This window comes from Mastigoproctus giganteus, chromosome 8 (genome assembly GCF_048544385.1).
Source record: "Mastigoproctus giganteus isolate SK-2022 chromosome 8, ASM4854438v1, whole genome shotgun sequence".
Classification (NCBI taxonomy): Eukaryota; Metazoa; Arthropoda; class Arachnida; order Uropygi; family Thelyphonidae; genus Mastigoproctus; species Mastigoproctus giganteus.
The window spans coordinates 85,361,559-85,388,815 of record NC_143582.1 but is presented as its reverse complement, the minus strand read 5'-3'; the positions used below and the strand labels follow the sequence as shown (position 1 = coordinate 85,388,815).

The following is a 27,257-nucleotide window of genomic DNA, read 5'->3' as shown; positions in this document are numbered from 1 at the left end:
AGAACTGGGAATAATTCTTCAGTCAGATATGAAGTTTTCTGAACAATGCAGACAGGCTGCAAGAGCAGCTCATGGGGTTTTGTCAATGATATACAGGAATTTTGCTAGCAGGAAAAAGGAGGTGATTTTCCCTCTGTAAAAGGCAATGGTCAGGCCACGCCTTGAGTACTTCGTACAGGTCTGGAGGACTCATTTTAGGAAGGAGGTAGATTTGCATGACGTGTACAGAGAAGGGCAACAATATTGGTGAGGGGAATGAAGGGATCGTCTTACCAAGAGGCTTAAATTCTGCAAATTGCAGCGGCTGGAGACCAGGCATCTGCGAGGTCATCTGGTTGAGGTGTATAAGACCTTGAATGGGTTGAGCACGTTGAATTCTGATGGGATTCTTCCACTTGTTCAGATTTCGAACCTAAGTGGGCATAAATTCAAATTGAGGAAAGAGCTGTAGAATAGATGTGCGGAAATTTGCCTTTAGTCAGTGGGTGGTTAATTGCTGGAACAAAACTTCCATCTGTCGTTGTGGAAGTTGGTTGGTTAAATAAATTTAAGGAGGAACTGAAGAAACATTTAGAGGGAATGGTTGTGTGAATTTTTTTTTTTTTTTTGGCTGATGCTACATAAGCTCGTATGCTTGCTTTCTTGCATCACATGCCACGATTACTGTTACTCTCACAGCCAAGGCCTAGCTTGTCTAGTATCCTTTAAAAACTCTTTTCTTTTCATCTTTCTATTCTTCTTTCTTCTGCCCGTTGAACTATTAGTGTAATACGAGGGCGATTCAGACATTCTTGCTTTTCTCATCTTGTTATTTTCGGCTCCTTTATCTTTATCACCTATTTCCTCCCTCACCCTGCATTATTTCCGATTTCTATACCACTGCCTGTTACATTTAATACTTTTATGATATACATTCACATTTTTCGTCTTTTTCAAAAACTTTTTGTCCTTTGGACGATTCAGAATTTACATTACATTTTATACTTTTAAGCCATGTACATGAAAACAAGGCATTCTTTAATTTATTTACACTTTATTTTGGTTAATTTAATATTTTATTTACATACACTACGTTAATTCATTCACACTCTAATTTGTCTAATTTCTTTTTCTCCCTCCACCCTTTTTGTAAAATTTTTGATCTTTCCTCCACTAACATAAGTTTACATAGAAACGTAGTGATTTGGTACCTGGTCAGGTGTAGTCCCCTGATGAAATGCCTGATCTATGTACTAATTTTATTTAGTTTGTATCAATTTTTTTCCCTATTTACCATCTTATCACCTTCAGTTTGATGCTCACTATTATTTAACATTGATTAATAATAAATTTCTTCTTTCCCTCCTTTTCAGCTTATCTACATTTGATTGGCTTGTTAATTCAGCCTTTAATTCTATAATTAAAATTTTTTTTTTTAGGTTGTTAACATTCTTTTTCTTTCTTTTCTCTTACTTACTTTGTATTTTCTATTAATTCTTTCTGATTTCATATATATATATATATATACATACATAGATAGATAATCGGATCTAACAGGCAGAAAATTGAGTAGGGGTGTCGCAAAATAAAATAAACTGCTTAAGGGTGTCGTTATTAAAAAAAGGTCGAAATCCACTGATATAGTGTGCTCGTGTCTAACCGTACCTGGGGTTTTACCCATCTCTGCGTAATATATGTTATCATGCGAAACAGTACACTGTTGAGGCCAGAGATTTAAAAGTGTGAGGGCTTTGGGAACTGTAGTGTTGTGTACCGTTGTTTATCTGGCCCTTTAGCCATTGGGTCCCTAATGGGACCCACCCTTCCCAAAACACTAAGCTCTGTGGAGGCAGACCAGGTACACAGTAGCTCTATATTTTTAGAGTACACAGTAACCCTATATTTTCTGATAGGCCCTGCCACCTAGTTTCCTGAGATCACATCTGGTGAGTATGGGCTTGGTACACCCAGGGTCCTGAGCTGGATATGAGTGTATGTGCACAGGTTATTAGCCCCTTGGGCTCGTTTCATGTTGTCTCTCTTTACTGCAGACCTGGCGATGACATCACCGCAGCAATCAACTATCTCCAAGAATTGAGTAATACTCTGCCAAATGGGAAAATAATTACAGAGCGGATGTCAATTGTAGATCGCCGATGTGGTTCAGTACCATTGGGGACCGCCCGGGCACCTATAATGGCCAACGCCTGGAAGAATACCTAGCAACCTCCACTTACAGGATATAGAATCTTTCAAACAACCCACCAACTTCCTCCAGCACCCTTTGGGAATCAACAATCGATATTACCCTTGCAACTCGATCACTCTCAAGGAAGCTAGCAAACTGGTATGTCTATGAAGCCTGGACCACGTCGGATCACAGAGTTATCACCTTTAACCTCACAAGATCCATCTACGCACCTCCACCAACCCGACGACTCGAGAATCGATACGCCATTGACAAGGCCGACTGGAACTGCTTCGTTGACACGCTTCAAACACAGCTTCAAGCCCCTCACCTCCCAACATCTCTGGCCAATGCAGATACAGATCAATATCAAAGACCCATTACAGATATTATCGCCAGAAGTTCTAACCAAGCCATTAAGAGGAAAAAACCCTTGCTCAGGATCCTTTCCCATGATGGTCTCCAGAGCTGACCCAGTTGCATAGAGAAGTAAACTCTGCAAGGAAAACATTTCAGAGGGCCAGGGCATCCTGGCCAAATTCCGAAGCCCTCAGAAACGCCTACAGAACGTTAAGGAACCAATATACAACCCTTATCCGGTCTAGGAAAAGAACATTATGGGAGAATCTGGTCACTACAGCAGGAAACACTTACCCTTGGGGTGTTGCACATCGGATCACTACAAAAAAATTCCCCAGAGGAGAAGTCATTAACTCTACTATGACTCCACAAGGAACTATGACAACCACCTGGAACCAATCTATAACCAATATATTGGACGGCCTCTTTCCTAATGAGAACCAACCACTGATCTCATCCCAATTTGCAATAATCCATCAGAACAAGGAGTATAATACTGCACAAGTAGAGCAGTCCTTTACTGCTGACGAACTGCAGCAGGCCCTTGCCACAATGAAGGAGAGAAAATGTCCTGGTCCGGATCTCTTGGAACCTGAAATTGTCAAAAAAGCTGTACAAACAAATTCGCCCATTTTCCTGGATTTATTTAATAAATGTTTTAGCACAGGATCCTTTCCCACAGATTGGAAGCTGGCAAATGTGAAACTTATTATCAAGAACCCTAAAAAACCTCCGGAACAACCCACCTCATATCGCCCAATCGCATTACTTACAACCTTAAGTAAGCTTGGAGCGACTCTTGTTAGTGAGAATCAAATAACACTATGAAAATGCGAATCTTCACTCTGACAACCAATTTGGATTCCGCTCTGGACGGTGCACCGAAGATGTCCTACATAGAATCACTACAGCAGCCACAACTACCAATGAAAAATACTATCTGGCAATCTCAGTCGATTTTGTTGGAGTCTTTGATATGCTCTGGTGACAGAGTATCCTCCGACAAGCTCAAATACCGGGAAATTTGTACAACTGCATTAAGGAGTACCTTACCAAAAGGGAAATCTGCATAACCACCACTTACAGTAGCATCACACGTCCTATTCACAGAGAATGTCCACAGGGCTCTCTGTCTTGGGCTCCTTCTTGTGGAAGGTCGTACTGGATGAACTCCTCACGACGAACTTCGGCGACGTCACTGCTTATGCTTTCGCCGACGATCTTATCCTCACGCTAACTGCAAACTTCAGAGCATCCCTCGAGGCCAAGGCAAACTATACCCTAAAGATACCCCATAAACTATACCCCAGTCGCTCCTACTCACATGTGCGATCATGGCCGTGTAGTTGCAGCTTACTGTCTAACATAATTCCTAAGTATTTGAGTTCCGTGACCAGAGGGAGTGTTCGTCCTGCTAGCTTGATCAGTGGTGGTCGGATGGTCTGTAGGGTTCCCTTGAGTAGAATCGATTTGGTTTTAGCAGGAGAGAGCTGCAACTTGTGGAGAGCGGCCCAATCTTGGAGTATCTTTAGGGTATAAGGTATATTGGGGCCGCATGACAACAATATACCTTATACCCTAAAGATACTCCAAGATTGGGCCGCTCTCCACAAGTTGCAGCTCTCTCCTGCTAAAACCAAATCGATTCTACTCAAGGGAACCCTACAGACCATCCGACCACCACTGATCAAGCTAGCAGGACGAACAATCCCTCTGGTCACGGAACTCAAATACTTAGGAATTATGTTAGACAGTAAGCTGCAACTACACGGCCATGATCGCACATGTGAGTAGGAGCGACTGGGGACGAAAAAGACTCACCTTCTCTTCTGTTTTTCTGCCCATAATTACTTACAGTTTACAAGAGTCACCACTGTTAGAAACATACGGAAACTAGGAACCATCCAGCGCTGCATGTTACTCATGATTATGTACAAGGGCCTGCCGCACAGTCAGCACTCCTGCTCTTCAAGTTTTGGCTGGGGTCCTGCCTTTGGACCTGGAGGTGATCCCCCATGGAATACACTATCGCCTATAAAGAGGAATTCTGGCAACCATCCTTAACCACACGATCAATCTCACAAACGAGATTCGTATGGAAAAGCGAACCCTCTCCTCTATACTCACTCAAACTTGGCAGCAGAGATGAACACACAAGCAAAGGACCAATCACGAATAAATTTATTCCCCAGGTAGCTACAGTTTTCCCCAAAGCTCCCTCCTGGTTCTCATGCTACATATCGTATTACTGGGCATGGATCTATCAAACAGAAACTGACCCTGATGGGTATTGAGCAGGACCACTACTGCTCCTGTGGCCAGGAAGAGGACTGGGATCATATGGTTTATACGCGTCCTCACTACGAAGACTTAAGATGCCGTTTAATTTCCAAAATACATGATCTCCCACGAGACAGAAAATCTGTACATCACTGAGCAAGAATATTACCTATCTTTTACCAAGTTTGCTGTAAGAAGATCACACCTTGCACATCCAACTGCCTTCTGACTTTCATCTTATCCTTCATCTCTAAAGGACACTCTTTCCTCTGTAAGGGGACAAGAACAGGACTGGATCGGTACTCCCTAACTGAAAACAACCTTCATGGACATGGCAACCGCGGTCTTGCCACAACTGAGCCAGACATGACTCCCTGCTAACCCTTCTGTAGGGTAGGATTTGCTAACCCAGCATTTTTAAAAATTTATTTTAATTTTATTTATTTTTTTATTTGGCCTCTGCCTAGGAAGCTCAGGCGACCCTGGCGGAGACCAGCCAGAGAATTATGGGCAGCCTGGCTACCTCCTAGTGGTGTGTGAATGAAATTGTACAGATAATGTTCAACAGGAAAGAGATAAATAAATTGGAGTTTTTTTATACATTTCTTTACAGAATACTTCAAAAAGCATCACTACTTATAATATCATTGTGAACATTTTTACAATTAAGTGAGGAGAGAAAAGGAAAATTATGAGATACATGCACAGAAATTTACAAACTATTTGCCAACTGCTTCCTTTAACATTTGTACATTATTTCCATGTTGGTGTTTATAAAATTCAGCAGTTGAGTAGAAGGTAATTTGAATCAGACATCCCTGGTGATGTGTTCAATTAGTAGTTTCTTGAATTGATTTAGTGAAGTGACATTTTTGATTTTTGCAGGAAGTTTGTTCCAGGTTTTAGCACCTCTGTATTTTATGCTTTTCTGACAAGCGGAATCTTCAGGTTGGCTTCATTTCTTAGATTGTATGATATTTCTTCTTCGTCTGTGGTTATGAAAAGGGATCTGAAGAGAGGGGGAAAGTCTGCTGTCTTCATAGCACTGTAAACAAGGATCTCCTTGGCTTTCTGCAATAGCTGGTAGATGCTTAGGAGTCTCCCTTGTATCTCGAACTAACCGATGCGTTCCAGGGAAGGCCCAAAATTGAACGAACGCATCGATTGAGAATGGAGTCGATTCTCGCGAGGTTTTCTTGGCTGGTGGTTCCCCATGAGATGATTCCATAGGTGAAGTGCGGCTGAATTAAAGAAAGGAATACTTGTCTGAGAAGAGGTGACACCCAGGCAGAGGCTCTGGCAAGTATTCCCGCTAGTGACGAAGTTTTCTTTCGTAGGGTTGTAATTTGTTTTGCCCAATTTAGCTTATCATCTAGCCAGATTCCGAGAAACTTTGTTTCATTCACCCTTTCAGGTTGTTTTTCTTTGTATGTTACGTCTAAATCAATATTTAGTGGTTTGTTTTTCGTTCTAAACACCATATATTTTGATTTTTCTGGATTCAGTATGAGCTGATTCTTTTGAAGCCAATTATGCATCACAGAAAGCAAGGCAGAGATTTTGAGTTGGAGCTCATTAGGGTCTTTATCTGTGGTTAGGATGGAAATATCATCGGCATACGCTATTAGGTGAGAAGATGGAAGAAGAGAGAGAAATTCATCGATGTAAAGAACAAATAGGATAGGTCCAAGAAGTGAGCCTTGAGGTACTCCCCTGGAGAAATAACAGATGTCTGAGTATGATTGATTTGTTCTTACGACAAACGGCAGATCGGTAAGATAGTTGTCAAGGAGAAGGTTAATTTTCCCTCTCAAGCCAAGGTTATTGAGTTTGTTAAGTAGAATAGTATGGTTTATGCAATCAAAAGCTTTAGATAAGTCAAGAAACAGTGCTATAGCATAGTGACCCTTTTCAAGACTATCAATGATCCCTGAGAAGAAGTCAACAATTGCAAGATCAGTGGATCTTTTAGAGCGATAAGCATACTGTTGTTGATGGATGAGCTGATTTTCTTCAAGAAAACCCACGAGTCTGCTATGAAGAATTTTTTCAAGTAATTTTGCAAAAACTGAGAGTAGAGCTATTGGTCGAAAGTTGTTGATGGAGTTACAACGGTTTCCCTTTGGAACAGGAATGATTATTGCTTTTTTGTATTCAGAAGGGAATTTACAAGATTGAAAGGAGAGCATAATTGCATCCATGCATAATTGAAATCATTTTTGTTGCAGCAGGGAGAACGAGAGATTCAGCAATAGTATGCGATTTCAATTTTTTTCATATTAAATACGAAACTTCGAACAATGCTCGTAATGCTTTGCAAGGAACTGCCGTATGTTTCTTCATGAAACATTTCTGACCTTGTGTGGAGTCGGCGTGTCTTTTGAACAAGGATTCAGCTTTTTTTCATTAGCTCTGAATGTTTCGTATGTAAGTGTCTTATTAATTTAACAGGTTTCATGCTTTCGTTAGCCAGTTTTTTGTAGCATATTACGCACACAGGACGTTGCTCATCATCAACACTGTATAAGTGAAGCCATGCTTCATGAAATCCTCTTGATATTTTCTATTCTTTTTTTCATTCCTTTTGATTTGGAATATGACGACTCTACGAGAAATTGCGGTTGCACCTTGAAATAATGTCCAAATATTCACAACGATAATAACAATGAAACGTGCAATATAAAAAGTAGCAGAAGAATTTTTGAAAAACACATCTAAGTTGATATGAAAGCACTGCACCGCATTACGAAGCAGAATAAAGCATGAGTGCAACAGACTTGCTGTTTGCAGCACAATTTCTTCGTTATGTTTCAAATTATTTCAAGTATCTCATATGGTCAGTACCTAAGCAGAGTGTGTATAAATTCAGTAATAGATTTGGGTCAATTGATTCCGGTCCTCAAGCGCTGAAGTCTGCTAGTATTAACAATATGAGTCCATGTTGTCCATAACAATATGGGTCCATAGCCAGTGAGCAAATTAAGGCATATTCCCGACGCAGTAGGCAGTATGGTTCACTCGTATCTCAGACTTAGTTCCGAGTGGTAAATTCTCTACACCTACAGTATTGAAAAAATAATTTTAACTACCGGTTTTAGCTTTTATGTACACCAAAAATAAATTTATTTAAAAATTGCCGCGACCCCTCTGTGGGTTGCGCACCACTGCTCTAAGTCAACAAAACTACGTATTTATCAGGAGAGTTTTCGAAATGAAAAAAAAAAAAAAAAAATACACCAACGCGTCTTCACAAGATCTTCATATACAAAAGCCGTATTTTTGAGGTGATAGTAAATTAGCATCTCGAAAGAGATCGGTAATCCTTCTCTATGTCACGAACCCAGCCACTACCAAGAGATACACCCAGACTGCCATTTTCCAACGCATAGGTCTCCGTAGCCGAGTGGGCAGGAGCGGGAGTGCAGTAGCACACGCTCTTTGAATAGACCGGGGTTCAAGCCCCTGACTGCTGAATACGGTCGATCTGCCAACCCGCACTGGACCAGCGTGGCAGATTATGGTCCATTTCCCTCAGCATGAATTGTTGAGGAGGCTTCCATCCTGCAGTGGGTTGATAATGGCTGCACTTTACTTTTACTTTTAGGTCCTCTATGGAGTAGAAATTTGGGGTTCTGCGGCCAAAACCACACTAAAGCCACTATATGCATCCGAGTTTTGGTTGCTGAAATGGGCCACATGGAAGTCTAAGTTACCTCCACAGCAGCAAACTACGGGCTGGAACGATTTTACAGTGAAACTGTCACTGTAAAAATGTTCAGTGGAAATATCTCCGTCCCCAACATCTGGGATGTGATCCGATGGAGATGTTGTCGTTGAAGGGAAATTTATTGGCGCAAGGGCTGCTATGGCTAAAATGCGCCTATAACTTAAGATTGTTGGTCAATATATGAAAGGAATTGTTCTAGAAGTGACTGTATACGTTTATCATTTTTAGATATTTAAACAGCCCTGATAGATTGGGATCCGATGGAGAATTCTCCCTCCTGCGCTGAGAGCAATGCCTCAGCTGTGCTCGACCCATGGGAGACTGCCGATGTCCGAGAGATTGCTACCCCTAGAAATGTTAACAAGGATCCAGTCACTTGACGTGGATCTGCACCAGTTCGCCTGTGACAAGCAATACAAGAGAATGATCCTAATGTAAGTACGTGATCTGCTCCCTGCCCAGTAGGTTACAGTTGAAAACGCTGTCGGTGCCACTCTATCTGTGAATCACTTATCCTCTTAACTAGATGTATGGAGAACTGGCTCACATGGTATCTGATCATGGATTTTTGATTTTTTGTTATTTCGTTATTAGCATTATATATCCTGTTACTCAATATCACTATTTTATATATTTATATCCATGCGAGATCCCTGGCAGCATGCCGTGATGGGTATATTGTATAGTATCTTTACGTACAATAAAGATTAATTATTAAAAACCATAAGACGTTTCCAGGATTTTCCCACTGTTCTCCAGTAAAGCAACCGACAGATAAGATTTAGCTTCATTAAGTGTTTTATCCAACTTTGGAATCAGTTTCAATAGTGCTATCATAAAACCCCAACAAGTAATTGTTGGGGTTTTAAGATTTCCTAAATTGAAGAGGATCAAAATAACGAGAGAGAGAGACAGAGAGAGAGAGAGAGAGAGAAAAGAAAAAGATGAGGAAAAAGGATGAAAGCAGAACGCAGGGGCAGAAATGAGATTTGTGAGGAGCATACCCGGAAAGAAAGGATGCGACAAAATCAGGAATGATGTGATTAGAGAGAGAGAGAGAGAGAGAGAGAGAGAGAGAGAGAGAGAAAATGCAGGTTGAAAAATTCTTTCAAGGTTGAAAGGTCCCGTTTGAAACAGTTCGGACATGTCAAGAGGATGAACGAGAGGCATTTGCCAAGAAGAATGTTTGATTTACAATTAAAGTACAAAAGACCAAGTGGGAAGATCAAGAATGAGGTAGTAGACCATGATAAAGTCAGTTGTCATTAGGAGAGGAGGAAACTGGAGTGAAATAAATGACGGAGAGAAGTATACGGACAGGGCATGGTGGTGAGGCTTCTTACGTCGACCCATGAAACAGCAGAACGATGACGATAATGATATTTGTTTCTTTTGTTTTGCTTAACATTGTATTTAAAACGTTTAAGTGGAAGCAAAAGATGTATCTGAATCACCCTAACAATTTATGCTACTTGTGCAGTCGATTTATCACATAAACTCAGAGGAAGAAAATCTATAGTATTACTAAACGCGCATATTCTTTGTACTTTGGTTGCAAGATTGGTGATCAGGGCAAAACCTGGGTTTCACCTATGTGCTGTATTATCTACACCACAAATCTGAGGTTGTAACTAAGAAAGAAAATAAAGTATGCCTTTGCGATCTGTTAATGCTTTTAAAATGTTTAGAAATAATTTACGGCGGCGATAACTGCGCAACCACATTGGCGATTGCTATTTCTGCATCACAAAAAATATCAGAGATGTCCTGAACAAAACAAGCACAACACCAAATATCCTAATTCCCAGAGGTTACCTACCTAATGGATAAAGGAAGGAGAAAATGGTTCTCCAAATCGATCCAGACGTCATATCTGATCATCATACGGATTGCTAAACTGTACACATTCGGACTTCATCATACTAACCTCTGCTCTTGCGGACAACTTGAAACTGGCAGCACGTGTTATTTGGCTGTGAAATTTATGAGGACTTGAGAGAATTCCTTTAAAAAATTGTGTTAGAGATTTTCGTCCTGGACGGGAACATCACCTTGGGGAAAACAAAGAAGTTTATTTCACCTTCTCTTGTTTTTGAAAGACATCAATCTATTGGACAAACACCAACTGCTTTGAGAGAGAGAGAGAGAGAGAGAGAGAGAGAGAGAGAGAGAGAGAGAGAGAGAGAGAGAGAGAGAGAGAGAGAGAGAGAGAGAGAGAGGGGGGATCACCAAGAAAGATAAGAATGGTGATATCCAGCCCAGGACCCTGAGTGTGCCAGGCCCATACTCACCAGATGTGAGCCCCCGCGGGTGTTGAGCGTAAATATGTACTGATGTAACCATATCAGCTTAGTTTCAGTTCTATTATGTTTTATGCTGAGTGTAAATATGTTCTGTTTACTTATATAACCATATTAGTTTAGGTTTAATGTTTTATGACTCTGTTTGTTTTACCACATCTCCTTGCTCTGTTTGGGTCACAAACTTAAGAGGTTTTTGACCTCCTCAGTACGGGATATCTGTCTTCTTCTGAGAACCTACAGGCCTGGTTGTTGAGACCTCCCTCCGCGATGACAGAATGAGATGCTGTGGAGGTTGTTTTGGTTTTTCTTCTTCTAAATTAGAAATTCAGTGTCCTGTATGAAAGCTACAGATTTAAATGGCGGAGTTGAACAAACTTTACTGGTGCCGCCAAACCTTTTGATTTACATACGTCAAATATCCTAACATCTGCAATAAGGCCTGTTAGTTTGGTGGAGTTGGGTGCAGCTGTAACTAAATTGAACGTTAAGAAATGTCCAGGTTTGGACTTAATTGAAAATCAAGTAATCGTTGTTTTATGATTACTTTCCTCAAATTATGTTAAATTTATTTAATAAATGTTTCACTGAAGGTACTTTTCCAAGACCGTGAAAGATGGCACTGCTACTCCAAGGGTTCTTTTAGGTGGAGTTCAGATTCCTTATGTTGCTAAAGATATTGCATAAGCCTAGTAAGCCCAGGACTGATCCGAGAGCATACAGACCAATTTCTCTCTTGGCGAACATGGGTAAGGTTTATGAAAGGTTACTTGCTCCTAGAATTTCTGTGATGTTAGAGGATAAGCATCAGTGTTCTGCTGATCAGCATGGATTTAAGAAGGGACACTCTACAGAGGACGCCATAACATATCTTTTAAACTACATCAAGGATTCTTCTGATAAATATGTTCTCATGGTCTTTATAGACTTTGAAGGAGCATTTGATTCAGTATGGTGGGAAAGTGCCCTTCAATCTCTTGTGCTTGCACAGTGTAATAGTTACCTATTTAAAACTATAAGGTCATACTTTCAGGACAGATTTATTACTGTGCGTGCACCTCATCTGTCATATAGTGTCGGTGTCTAGAGAGGTTGTCCTCAAGGTTCGGTTTTGCGACCTCTCTTTTGGGATGCAGTTTTAGATCAGTGGCTTGTTAAGAAGAGTACATAGTTTGCTAAGATAGCCTATGCTGATGACCTTGTGATTGGAGTTTATGGGCGCTGCAGACTTATATTGGAAGAAAAAATACAGTCAGTTTTAGATGATTTAATGCAGTGGGCGGAATTGAACAAATTGAAGATCTCTGCAAGTAAGACCTGTTTTATGGTTTTTAAGAAACAATTTGATTACGGCAGACCTCCAAGGGTTCTTTTAGGTGGAGTTCAGATTCCTTATGTTGCTAAAACTAAGTATATGGGATTAATCATAGATGACAAACTTTCCTTTTTACTACATGTTTTACACCTAAATGTAAAAGTAAGACACTTTACAGGCTCCATTGCTAGGATTTCTCGTAAGGAGCGGGGATTGAATAAGAGGGTGTTGTCATTGTATTATAAGGCTATTTTTCTCCAGATAGTGGCATATACGGCTGTTGCTTGGTTTCCTGTAGTAACTAAAACTAGGATTCGATCGTAACTTTTATCGCTTCAGCTCGCTATGTTATTAACTTTATTGAAAGTACCTAGAACAGCGTCTACAAACGCCCTACAGGTAATTGCTGGTACCATGCCATTGGATTTATTTATTGTCTACAGAGGGTTTTTGTACAAATTGAAAAAGGGTATGTTGTTAACGTTTTTGGATATCACAATCGATTTGGAGAATAATATTAAAGAAGAAAAACAACGAATATGGAATAAATTAATGAATTTATGGCAGACCAGATGGGAAAGTGGTGATGTTGGAGCTGTGACGAGGAATATATTCTCCGGGTGAACAATGCATTGTCAAAAACCGTGGCATCTTGGTTTACGCCTTCTATGTACACTTCTTTTTTGTTAATAGGCCACAGCTCACTTAGGGCCAAATTATATGAGAGAGAGTTGGAAACAGATCCTTTCTGTACATGTGGCGAACAGGAGACTTGGATGCATGTAATTTTTTTTATGTCGGGAGTATGAAGACCAAAGGCAGATTTTGATGGCGCATATTCCTGACTTATCATTTGATACAGTGCATTTGCTTATTGCAAATCGTGATGGTTTTAATTCATTTCAGGAGTTTTCAGCTGCTGTTCTCATCCAAAAGAAAAACGACTATACTAAAGCCATAGCAGCCAGGAAAAAAGCAACCTGGGTGAGCTTTGTTAAGGAAACTGGAAATTCCAACCCCTGGGGTTTAGTGTATAAAATAACAAGAGATAAATCCTTCACCCCTGAAATTTTTAACACTGTACAGGCTAACTCCCAGGAAACCTCCAACTGGCTTGATTCAGCCAACCTAATCCTTGACAGGTTATTTCCTCCAGACGATGTTGCTGAGGATCTCCCAGAGCATACAGCAATTAGAAGAGCAAATCGAAACTACGCCACAGAAAGCACAACGGATCCTTTCACCCTGGAAGAGCTGAATGCAGTATTACAGAAAATAAACCCAAACAAATGCCCTGGCCTAGACCAGATAGAGTATACCTTCATCTTTTGTCTGTTTAAACTAAGGCCGCTGTACCTCCTCCTGTTGTACAATAAATGCCTCCAGGGAGGTATCTTTCCCAAGGACTGGAAAACTGCTCTTCTGCGCCTGATAAAGAAACCACACAAGCCACCTTCAGATCCTCGCTCCTTCCGTCCCATTGCACTCTTGGCAAATCTCGGGAAAATTCTCGAGGTCTTATGGCCCTAAGAGTCTCGGCGCTTTTCCAGGCGAAAAATCTAATCTCTTCACATCAATATGGCTTCACACCAGGACGCTCCTCGGAAGAGGCCCTTTTTGACCTGGTATTACATATCGAAAACTCCGAAGCTAAGTTTGAACTGGCAATCTTTGTCGATTTTGAGGGAGCGTTCGACACTGTCTGGTGGGACAGCGCTTTGGAGCGCCTCCGGTCTGCCTCCTGTTCCCATCAATTATATAAACTTTTCCTTAGCTACTTCTCCGAAAGAACTGTTATCCTAAAATCTCAGTATCAACATGTCCTCAGGCCTGTCTCTCGGGGATGCCCCCAGGGGTCGGTTTCGGGGCCTGTGGTGTGGAATATGGTTCTACAGAATTGGCTCTCCCGTTCTTTTGAGAACACCAAAGTTGTTGCCTTTGCCGATGACCTTACCATCATTGTGTCTGGAAAATCTAGGAGTGCCATTGAACATAATGCCAATCTGGTCCTGTCTGATCTCTCCTCCTGGGCAGCATTGAACAAACTCCGCATTAACCCAAGTAAAACCAAAATGATGCTCTTTAAGCACAAGCTAGATCTCAGGCGTCCACCACAAGTTAAAATCTCTGGAATCCGGCTACCCATAGTTACTGAAGCTACCATTCTTGGAGTGGTAATTGATCACAAACTGAGCTTCCTGCCACACCTCACCCATCTCAGATCAAAAGTCAAGAAACTCTCTGGCTCCATTATTCGTATTTCCAGGAATGACTGGGGCCTTTCCAAGAGGACACTTCGTTTGTACTATAAAGCAGTCTTCCTTCCAATCGTCACATATGCAGCCGGTGCCTGGTTTCACCGAGTTGGCTTGGTCCAGATGAGAAACAAATTGAGTTCCATCCAACGTACAATGCTACTGGCTACCCTGAGAGTTTGCAGAACAGTTTCTACAGCAGCCATCCAAGTCATAGCTGGAACTCTTCCTCTGGATTTGTATGCTGCTTACAGAGGACTAGTATTTAGAATCAAAAACAGCATCCCCACTAAGTTCCTTGACATCGAGCTTGATCTTGACACTGACCCAAAAGCTGAGAAAGCCAGATGCTACAACGAGTTAGTGAACATCTGGCAGACCCGATGGGATACATCCCAGGTTGGAGTGGTTACTAGAAGATTCCTTCCTGATGTAACCTTTACATCCTCTAATTTGGTTCAATCCTGGCTTTCCCTCACCATGGAGACTTCCTTCCTAGTTACTGGACATGGCTCACTTAATGAAAAACTGCACCAACTAGGCCTCTGCACGACTGACCTGTGCTACTGTGGAGCCAAGGAAAACTGGAGGCACCTCCTTTTTGACTGTATTCTGTACGAAGACTTGAGACAAGATTTAGTGACCACCATCCCAATATCAGAAAACCAATTAGACCAGTTACTCCAAACCCCTGAACGTTTATTTGCTCTTCACAACTTTGCTATGGAAGTCTTTTCTCGAAGGAGGAGATCATATAGAGTGGTCAACACCCCTGGCATTGGGCCTGAAGTGGAATAGACAATGGTGTTTTTTTTTTTTTTTTTTTTTTCCTCTCCTGCTCCTCCTTGCATTCTGTTTGGAGTCAGCCACTCCACATTACTTTTATTTTATATATATATATACATATATATATATATTTTTTTTTTATTATTATTTTTCTTTATTTTATTTATTTATTTATTTATTTTTTATTTAATTATTTTTATTTTTTATATATATATTTTCTTTTCTTTTTTATTTTTATTTAATTATTAAATTTTTTTTTTCCCCTTTCTTTTTGTCTGCCCCTCTGGAATGGGCCCCCAGAGGATCCTGACCTACCTGCTGGCAACATCATGTGGGTCAGTGTCTCTTTTGAGACAGTACGTGCATTACTGGGACTGGCCCACCTTCCCGTGGTGTGGACGAGTACCCAGAATCATCTGTCCAGGTGATTGATGCTTCTGGGTAGCCAAGTGGCCAGACGCAACAACAAAACACACACATAATACACACAAACCTACGTCACACACATCTGGCCCAATTGTAGTGATACTGTCCTTCACAGAGATACGAGGCGGAGTTGAACAGATGTTCTAGGTGCCGCCCTTTACAAAAACACATGTCCACATGCTGTTCTCAGAGCCTTTCTTTGAGAGGCAAACCTGCCTAAAGCTCAGGAATACTATGTGAACTCTGTACATGGAAATCGCCTTGAGGAACTTCTATAGCCCTATTCTACAAGTTCAGATTCTACTAGGGAAGAAATTAAATCAGACTATATAGTTCCTGGACAGTTTTACAATTGTGTAAAACAGAAATACATGTAAATATTGGTAAGTAACAACTAATGTTGCTGTAAAACGACTGTAAATAATTTTCAAATTCTGTTGCTAGAACTGATCAGAGAGAGTGGTAAACCTCACTGGAATGTAAATAGTGACTGGAATGTAATCAATGTTAACAGTTTATTTCCTTGTTAATGCTAAACTTAATAGGGTAACTGATATATAATGCTATTGAAAACTGCAGTATTTTAAAAAATGTCTTCGCTGTGTGACTTCAATGGGTTTTTGGAGCTCCAGCCTTGTTTTTTTTTTTTTTTTTTGCGGGCTCTAAGGCCTGGACAGCCTGGGAGCGGGATAGCTGGCACCCACTGGTATTGCACTACCTCCAGTGGGTGCGGGATTTTGTGCATTTTGGCAAGTAAGAGGTTAAAAAAAAAGTGAAGAAAGGGGAAAAGAAGGAAAAACCCAGGCCCGGCTACTCGTGCCTGTGGACAGGCAGCAGCTGCCCAGGTGTTGGTTGCTCCTTTTCAGAGGTCCTACATTCAATACAGATCCACTAGGTGGAGATGGGCTATGCCTAGGGGCCACCCTTGATACCAGGAAACACACACATGTGTTTTGTACTGTGTTTTCTCAACTGTATTCTGAACAAAAAGATATAATATATGCTAGAATAATTATATATGAGAATGAAAATGTACATAAAATTGTATATAAATTATTGTATATGTTTCTTGAGATTGTACATAATATTTGAGTGTCTAAATAAATAAAAAAAAAAAAAAAAAAATTAATGTTCCCATATAATGAAGACCTTCCAATATCATATCACCCAAAATCATGTGAGAAAGTAAACTAATGAATATAGTGAGATTCTTATGTTGCAGACTTTGCTGGAGCGTTCACTTCAACATATTTGGACTACCAACCAGAAAATTATAACGCAGCACACTTAATTAAGCAAGGGGAGTTATTCAAGAATTCCATAACGAAATATTTCGGTATGGAATATTTTGAACACAAAAGATATTAGTGACATGAATGAACTGGGCATTGAACACAATTCTAATGCGTGGCGTATATTTATTGATCCTTCAAAATCAATAAATTAAAAAAAAAAAACAGTTTTTCTTTTCAATGGAAATGCATTCACATCAAGTTCTACTTCATGCTGTTAGCTTTAAAAGAAACATGAAAGTATGTTTCAAGGTCCTGAATGTAATAAAGTGTCATCACTTTGTTGAAATGTCTGTAGTGATCTTAAGGTAATCGTCCTGAAATTCACTGAGCTCCATTTCTGGATCGTCTGCGTTTTGGATTACTCACTGGTCTGCAGAGTGGTTTCACAAAATACTGTTTTCAATGTTTGCAAGACAGTTATGCAAAAAAAAAAAAAAAAAAAAAAAAAAACATATCGTGCAGCAGTGGGAAAAGAGGGAGGAATTTACTAGAGAAAAATTAATTACGTTCCATTAGTTGAACAGAAAAGTTCTTCTACCTTTACATATAAAGCTTGGATTAATGAAGAATTTTATTAAGGCTCTGGATAAAACAAGAAGTAGATTTTGCTACCTGAGGGACACGTTTCCCAATTTAAAAGTGAAATAAGAATTTTACAAGTTAATCACTGGATTCTAGTTATCGCAAATGGTGGCGATTCTAAGACACTGCGAGAAGATAATGCTGGAGTGGACATTTTTAGATATATTAGATTGCCAGTGGGTAAAATTAATAACATTAAATTAAATGCATCCTGTTTATTATAAATGTCAATAATAGTAGATATTATTCACATTTATATCAAATACCAGATACTTGGCTGTAAAGTCACTTGAATTGGTATTTTGTAACAACAGTTCTTGTGGGTATAAGAGCCTACATTCATTCGGATCCTCTGTCGTGTCAATTTTAAATTACATGCCGGCTGCCTATATATCCTCCCTTATAGCTTTAATTATACTTTATCTAATGTTTTCCCAATACTGTATTTTGATGTAATTATATATTGCAATGACATGCACTTTTTGTTAGAAACCAAGGAGACTATATTTTCGTCTTGTCAGGCAATTCTGGTGGTTGACACTTGAAAACGACACCAGAATTGTGCGATAAATAACAATATATTTATGTATATATTTTATGTAATTTAATATTGACTATTTTCCTTATATATATGCATTATTATTTTTTTTTCCCAAGCTTTTTTTTTTTATTTCTTCTTTCTTACTTCTCTCATCTTTACATATTTATTTACTTATTATTAACACCCATATTACTATGGGCGTTAGGTTCTTTCTGACTATCAGTTACCTTTGTCCATAACTAATTCCTTTTTCTTACTTGTTTCTACCATTAATCTTTACTATATATATGATGATGATGTCAAACATCGCTATCTTTGTGAATTATTCTACGAGTACATAGGAATAAGTTTGGCATTCCATAGTCGCCAAACTTTTCTCATATAGAACCGAATCGTCCTACAATTCATTGAGCTCCATTTGTGGACCTGCTTTTTTGATGTCGAAATTAAATTGAGCTTTCAACAGGGAAAATTTCGTTTCGCAAAGTTTGATATTTAATTTCGAACAAGTTTCTCAGCAGTTCAGTATTATTATTTTTTTATGAAAGCCCCAAACACGAGAGGTATTAGAACCTATAGTACTTAGTACCTTGCTTGGGTTGGAGGTTGAGAAGACGAAAGAAGATATTTGTTGTGTTAGAGATTACGAAAGAAGGTTGTTCCAGAAAACGGCAGTTGAATGAATAAACAAGGAAGATGAAAAGTTGGTTCTGTGAGTTTGAAGTTGAACAGTAAATGGATGTTGGCGGCACGTGTTCAGACTTTTTGAAAGAGAGAGCAGGAATTATATAAGCCAATTCAGAAGAACAGTGCCAATGGAAGTATCTGTAGAAAAGGCATGCAGCATAATAAACAGAACGTCTATGTGACAGAGGGGAGAGACTCTGTTAGGGATGAGGGGATGAGTCATTAATTAACCTAACTGCCCTCTGTTGAATGGAATCTAGAAGCCCGAGAGAGGTTTTGGGGGTAAGTTCAGGAGCACAGGTTTTGAGAACAAGTGGAGAAATGCCATTATGACCTGGAGCTTTCTGAGCATCAAGTTTCGTCAAAATCTTTCTGACATCCTTTTGACGGAAGACCACAGGAGGCATTGAATGCAGCGTGTTAGTAATAGTGGGTGTTTTACCAAGATCATTAATACATGAGTTGGAAGAAAAATGGGATGCTAGCAGGTCAGCTTTATCCTTGGCTGAAGTGACAACAGAACCATCTGGTTTTGATAGAGATGAGAGCAGAGATGGACAAAAGTTGCGGGCAATAGCTTTGGCAAGAGACCAGAATGATCGGCTACCATAAGGACAAGAAGCAAGTTTTCTACTCTTAGCCTGTTCAAAATCTAGCTTGGACTGATTAGTAACTGCTTTACAACTGTTGCGAGTTGTGGTGTAGGCAGAAAATGAAACTGAAGAATTGGAAGCAAGCCAATTACGATATGCAACATTCTCTTGAACAGCCTTAGCACATTTATTGGAAAACAAAGGTTTAGATAAAGTAAGAGATTTTAAAGTGGAATGTACAATAAAGGATTACATTCCTACAAGAATAATTTCACTGACATAATCTGAGCAAACGTTGACATTAGAAGTTTTGAAACAGTAATCCGACCAAGGAAAAGAAGAAAAGAAATCTCTCAGGTCATCCCATTTTGCATTCTTGTAATGCCAAAAAATACGAGGTTGGGAATAGCCATGAGATAAAGGCTCCATTGGAGAAGAGACAATCACCAAGTTGTGACCTGAGGTGCCTAAAGGACCACTCACTTCGACCATGTACTTAGAAGGGATGTTTGTGAGGAAAAAGATCAAGCGTGTTGGCTGTATGTTTAGGATTGTCCGGTGTTGTAAGTAAATGAACAATCTGTGCAAGGTCATTAGTAATTACAAAAGCCTGAGCATTTCGACCAGCTGGGTCGGTGTGACTAGAAAACGGAAGCCAGCTGGAGTTGTGAACATTAAAATTCACCAAGGAAAATTACCTCACTGTTAGGAAAGTTGGATTGCAGAAAGTCATGTTGCAAAGAGAGGAAGTCAAACAGATCCAAGTGATTAGTAGAGTTGGAAGAACGGTAGAGATAACAGATGAATTTGACACAATGAGGTAGAGAGATTTTAAGCCAGAGAAGATCGAAAATAGGAGATTCCGAATTACCAAGTCTCTGACAGGGAATATCAGAACGGACATATGCACAAGTACCACCTTTGAGGCGAAAAGAAGCACACAGCGAATAATTTGGGGAACTGAGATGAGCAGTAGTTGAATCAACCGATAACTGAGATTCTGTCAGAAAAAGTACACTGGGTTTGGCAGAGTGCAAGTGGAAATGGAAATGAACATCGTTGAGATTAGAATTGAGATCGCGTATATTTGTGAAATGAACTAGAAAGTGTTTGCGAGGTTTAGATCTTTTCGCAGATAAACTTACTCTATTAGTTTGACAATTCATGGTGTATTCAATAATAGGGAAAAGTGGGGTGGGACATGCTGTATGAAGTAATGAAATTTTTGAATATGGCTTACATATGGTAAGAATATTCCCAGATCTTAGTGGAGGTATTTTGACATAATGGCCTCGACAATTCCCCCCCCCCGCATACACACTACTTGGACTTCCTCCAGTCACTATCTGGCAGAGTAGAGATAGAAAGAGTATACACTAGCTGATCCGGAAGCCTCCTAGTAAGTTACCAACAGGTTCGGTCCGGTGTACTAACCTGCGAACACCGTTTTAGAGCTGTACCCAAATAAATGATAACTGATGAATTTTGAGCCATATCTCAAAAGTCATCAGTCATAACATACTGCATGATGGAAGAGATTAGGGAACTTAGCTCTGGAGGGTAAACATGAGTTCCACCACTTCAAGCCTCCAATAAGCAAAGTGGAGGTATTTAAATAATAATTGAATTCCAGGTGAACTCAACCATTTGAAAGTTTAAAAATGAACGAAATTATTAATTTTTAAATTGAATTTCCCAGAATCGAATAGAGTAAGTGAAACAAACACAGCATATACATTCTAATTTTCTAATGCTATCAGAACAAATTTGCTATACTATATTTTGTTCTGAATCCGTACTGCTTCATCGTGGGCATTAATACTTTGCTTAGCTCATACCTAGTCGAGAAGGGATTCAGTTCAGCGAACAATCCCTTGTCCAATCAAAAATAAATTGCAAGTAACAGAAAGAGGACTTCTTCAAACGACCCTTACAAAATTGACGCTTGACAATAATTCCCTGGTCAGTGGGCTCCAAGACCGAAGCGCTCATTAAAATGTCTCTTGTTAAATGTTTATTTTAATATTTGTTTTGTGATTAATAAGGTATGGTTAAATATTTTTTTTAAACATTTAAAAAAATCTATTGTTAAGCTCAAAAATAAATTTAAAATGGAAAGGTCGTGAGCGTGCAAAAGTAGGCAGTGAATCAAAAGGAGTCGAAAACCACTAGTTATTTCTGTATTCTGTATAATAAACTATATAAATAATTAAAACTTTCAACTAGTTCCTACCTGTAATAATAATCGCACACGGACTTGGTTACATCACATGCTTTTACTTTCTGGGAAGAATAACAGGCGATATTAACGACTAGTTCTGTAGAGTTTGAAAATCGGAGCATGTAAATGTCTTACTTACCACAAAGCATTTTGATTTTCTTGCCAGTCGTCGATGCGAGTGGTTCTGCCCGTTTGTGCTCAACTCTCTTTCAGAGGGTCCCTTTTCACAATTATCCTGCAGTGACTGGTGGAATTTCCTACTGAGATGAAAGTAAATTGGTTAGCATGTTTGAAAAATGACAGCGATTGAATAAAATCTTTATATCCTTAAAATTATAAGTATTTTTATACTTATTTTAAGGAGATATTTTTTATGGCGGAAAAATTAAAATCTAATAAAACACAAAATATGTTTTGTTATTTACGAAATTTAAATTTTAAAGTACGTCTAAATAATTTCAGTTGGTTGTTTCAGGAAGCGGATATTTTGGATAACAAAAATTTCAAACTGTGTGAAAGGTCTTCCTGAAAATATTATGAGAGACAGCATTGCTGGAAATAGCAGTCTCATTTTCTTTCAACAAAGCAATAAATTTGGTGAAAATCTCCTGAACCGTTTCTGTGTTTGTTGTTTAGTCGAAAAAATCGACCGTGTTTTTGTGAGATATTGTGCTATACTCTAATTTTAACTAGTAACATTTGTTCTTCAAAAATTTATTATTTATTATATTAATTTTGTTGTAGATTGATCGTTTCATACTTGGAAGAAAAATACTAGTGAAATTAAATTATGGTGTGCAGATTCACACAATCCAGGCCAATTATTTTTACTGTTGATATAACCAGACAAACGAAGCCACACCTCAGAGAAAAACTAGTTAGTTACTGTATGCAGTGCTTTACATTTTAAGTGCGTTACCAAATGCTAATAATAAATATGGGTAGAAGTAACCCCAGAGAAACGTACCAACTGTGTGGTACTACACTTACGGTGGTAGAAAATGAAAAAGACCTGAGAGTAATTGTGCAATCAGGTATGAAATATTCTGAGCAGTGCAGACAGGCTGCCAGAACAGGTCATGGGACATTGTCAGTGATATACAGGAATTTTGCTAGTAGGGAAAAGGAAGTGATTGTCCCTTTGTATAAGGCAATGGTCAGCCCACACCTTGAGTACTGCGTACAGGTCTGGAGGCCTAATTTTAGGAAGGATGTAGAGTTGCTTGAGCGAGTACATAGAAGGGTAACAAGATGGGCGAGGGGAAGAACGATGGGTTGGTCTTACCAAGAAAGGCTTAAGTTCTGCAAATTGCAGCGTCTGGAGGCTAGGCACCTGCGAGGTGATCTGATAGGTGTACAAGGCTGAATAGGTAGAGCAGGCTTAATTCTGATCGGATTCTTCCTCAGATTACGAACTTGCTAGCCGGGTGGTGAAGTGCCTGCCTGGCAACTCAAAGGTCGGGGGTTCGAATCCCGCCTCGGGCTTGGATTAGAATAGAAAATGCAAAAACTTTGGGAGGTGCATTTTTGGCCACAGAAGCCGACGCCAACAACTAACAAAAAAAAAAAAAATTTCGAACTAGAGGGGACATAGATTCAAATTGAGGAAAGCCAGTTATAGATGTGCGGAAATTTGCCTTTAGCCAGCGGGTAGTTGATTGCCGGAACAAACTTCCATCTCTCGTTGTGGAAATCGATAGCTTAAATCAATTCAAATAGGAACTGAACAAACGTTTAGAGGGAATGGATGTGTGAAATGGGTTTTTCTTTTTGCTGATGCTACATAAGCTTGCTTTATTGCATCATATGCCTCTAGTACTACTAATTCGTCATTTATAGCAAAAAAAAAAGAGAGAGAGAGAGCGAGCGAAGCATGAATTTTATGCGTGAACCGATAACATTTTGTGCATCCACCATATTGCCGATTTATTCCTAGAACTAGCACATGGCAGCAAACATGATATCCTCCATTACTTAAGCTACACTATACGGTATATGGATAGCCTATGTGATATGTATGAAAATAACCATATTTTACAGATTTCAATTGGTCCGATTTTAATTTCATTAAAATCGGACAAATCGGGAAGCTCGACAAAGCGTTCCCAAAAATGCCAAATATAAGATGTCATGATTCCATTCGTTGGGAGTCCCATTACCGAAAAATTCCATTATTATCCAGGGTGTGCCAAAATTGTTTAGCTTTCCAAAGGCCTTTTGCATTGCTGTGCGGAAATCTGTAAAAGGTGTCATAATCCAACTTATCCAAGAACTGATCCCTCTCTGATATATAATGAATTTCGCTGTTATTATTTTGGTTCTGAATGTCTTCGGAACTACAAAATCTAAGCAAGTAATGTTTTATAGCTGTCAGAAATGTTCATTTACTTTTAAACGAAAACACCTTTACACATATGTTAGAATGTTTTTTTTCTCGCCGCATACACACTAGTTAATGATTTATACCCGCTTCAGTAAAAGTATCGTTTATTTTCAAGGTATGGATAACAATCCATAAGCACCATGCCAATTGTTCATTGCTTATTCCTTTTATGCCCTTCTACAAAATCGGGAAGAATATCAACATAGCAATACGTGCAGGAAAAGTAGCGCCACATTTGCTCCCGCAAATTGTTGCAAAACCTTTCAAATAATAGACGCTTTATTATCGTCGTATAAAAAAAATATGAAAGCCTTTTTATTCTACAAATCATGGTTATGTTTATTCCAAATTTCTTTGCCTCTATTCATTTGAAGATAGGGTGGAGGAGTATCACTGTGAAACAAATTTTCCAGATATCTAGCTACCTCAATTCATGTTTACTTTCTAAAATTTCAACCCCTGAACCACACGACGGGAAATGCAATCAGTCATCGTCAAAAGATTTTTGAAGTGAAACTTCTTTAGGCGTGCTCCAGGCAGTTTTCAGATGAGAGTAACTTGCATTCCTGGAATGACAAAAAAACGAAACGAAAATGCGACCATTGATTGCCACAAGTAAACGCATTACAGGCACTATAATGCGAACTATCATACTAGGCTAAATGCCCCAGTTCTCGCGATCACAAAAGTTAAGCAGTGTTAAGCCCAGTTAGTAATTGGAAAGGCGAGCACCTCGGAATAATCTGTGTAATTGCCTTTTTCTTTTTTTGTGTGTGGAAAATATTCTTCCGATTTTCACGTATTATTTTATTTTGTTAATTGGTAAGGTAATAAAGTGTATATCTGTGCTTTATTTATATCTTTTCTTTTATAACCTGTGTATATTCCTCATATTTTCGCTTATTAGAATCGTCGTTAATTGAATTAAAATTCAATTCAATTTTGTTATGGAGTATCCATCGTAGAGTGATTTAATCGCACAGTGAACCAATTGTAAAGCGGGGGTCCACTGTAGTGAGCTTTGTAAGACGTATAGTGCACGTACACGCGCAACGCGTCGTGGATTGACAAAAACCGCATGACCCAATCAGTACCCCTACTGATTGGTCCATCCACATCTTCAGAGCCTTACATTTCCCCAGAAATGTTAGAAGTGAATTTGGAAGGAGTCATGGAAGTTGATATTGAAATGAAAAATGATGTAGAATCCTCGAATCCCAGTCGTAAATGAAAAGCGAAGAAACCAAAACTGAAGTACTCCAGCTTCTAAATCTACTAAATCGCTCAACACGTAGCAGACGTAAGAAACAGGATTTTAAGAAACACCGAAGCATGCACGCAACGTACATTCCTGGATAATTATTTCGGTTCAGTCTGTTCCGTGTGTGATCGGCTTCGGTTCAAGAACGATGTATAGAGTGTAGTAGCTCGAGATCACGCCCTTCTTCAAACAGCATTTCCAAATGAGGATATAAGTCAAATGTCGGCCTGTAACAGCTGTCGTGGCTTTATCAAGAACAAAGTGATTCCGGCGTGTCGAAGTCAAATGGTTTCAAATATCATCCAATGCCACAGCACTTACGCAACGTCTCATATCTCTGAGGCTCCCATTCATGCAGATTCATTCGCTTGCGACATTCATACGGTATCCTCGGTCAAGTGATAAATGTTCGTCTAAAGAAGTTTCACTTAACTTCCGCTATGCGTGCTTGGCACACAATTTTTTTATTCCAGTATTGAACCTAGCAAACGAAGTAATATCGACCAGAGCAGTTTGATACTGATGTCTAACTTCGTACACAGCCATTTTAATCGATTAAAGTGCTTTCGGACAAGCTTATGCAATGTATAGGCAGATTGTGCCCTGAGATTTTATATCACTAAGCTTAACGTTTTCTGTATCCTGTAAAAATGTTTTCACTGCAAAGCTTTTATCTTCTGCAGGGGTATAATGAGCGCTTTTCAGGAACTCATTGATAGACTTAACAGTAAAATAATCAATAAAGAAATATAAATAAATACGTCCTGATAAATATAGATTAGCAAAACAAAAAAAAAAAAAAAACGAACTCAAGCAATGAATAGTTAAGTCAGATATACACTGCACACAGACAAAAAAAAATGAACATCATCAATCGCAGTCACTTGACATCTGAGAATAAAATCTCAATGACGTCAGTCAAGCACAATGAGGCCTCGTAATATCTCATACTTTACCAGATAGGAAATAGCACCACTTCTAGAAATCTCAGCATGATATTCCTAAAAGGATACATGAAAACGAACACCTCCGGAAAGAACAGCTTGAACACTTATTAGGAGAAGCAGTGAAACATCAAGCCACTGTACAAAGAATCACGCAGATATAAAAGCATTTACATTAAAAAAAAAAAAAAATGTTACGGGTAAGTGTCTCTAGCCCTGCTTATAAAGCAGCAAGAATTTACATCATACGTGACATTGAGCTACTTTGATTGGATGCTCTGCAAATGTCACTCTTCACCTAAGCAAACAGAAAATATGTTGCTGTTTGTTTGTTTGTTATTTGGTTTTTAGGAGCATTAGCAACTAAGGCCATATTGCTCCGGGATATGCGGTTGTCATTCCCTGACCTTTCCGCATCCTCCATATTTGGTGGTGACGGGCTCGAACCCCGGTTTAATCAAGAAGCGTGTGCTACGCACTGCTGCTCCTTCCCACCTGGCTACGGAGGCGCGCTATGTTGCTGTACTTTTAACCAATAAATGAAACAGGATGACACGTCCGGGAGACGACAGCATTCCTCACCGGAAATAGGTGGTTCGCCCAACAGAACGGTTCCCATCGAATATTTTTTTAAACAATCTACTGGAGGAAATTGGATGAAAGGGATTCCAGCCACTTCGTGCGGAAGTCGGTGTACTCTATAACAGTGTTTCTCAAAATGTGGTACGCGAAAGAGTTTTAAAGAGAACACGGAAGATTTTTTAAAATTTTACTTCATAATAGTTTTTTTAGCTGCAGAAAACAATTCAGTAAAATTTAGTAGTGGCCTCTCTGCTTCTAGGAATCATTAATTAATTGAATAAAAACTTGAAAACCGAATCCTTTATACGTTACATTGTAAAAAAACTCTTCCCTTATTAGAATCACAATTTCAGTTTATTGAATCATAAAAGACGATAGAGCAACATAACCAGTGATTTCTCGGGTTTTCTTTTTTTGCTTTTCCCCTCCTAATTTTATTGGACTGTACTCTTAAGTGATCCAGTATATGCGTACTACCTCCCTGTGTGCGTGTGCGCATGTGTAAATGTAGCGACTCGAGTAACATTTTTACCGGACGTTTGTGGAAAGTAA

General features: G+C 39.3%; 1 protein-coding gene across 2 annotated transcripts in view; it reads right to left on the bottom strand.

Moving 5' to 3' along the window:
- LOC150081692 (pro-neuregulin-2, membrane-bound isoform-like) overlaps positions 1–27,257 on the bottom strand; it is a 226,125-nt gene that overhangs the window by 11,415 nt on the left and 187,453 nt on the right. Inside the window, exon 7 of one of the 2 annotated variants that reach the window (XM_090379553.1) lies at positions 21,675–21,792. In XM_090379553.1, coding sequence (XP_090235679.1) covers positions 21,675–21,792 — 118 coding nt within the window. Of the gene's footprint in view, positions 1–21,674; positions 21,796–27,257 lie in introns of both variants that reach the window. The other variant, XM_090379552.1, reaches the window with a different exon arrangement.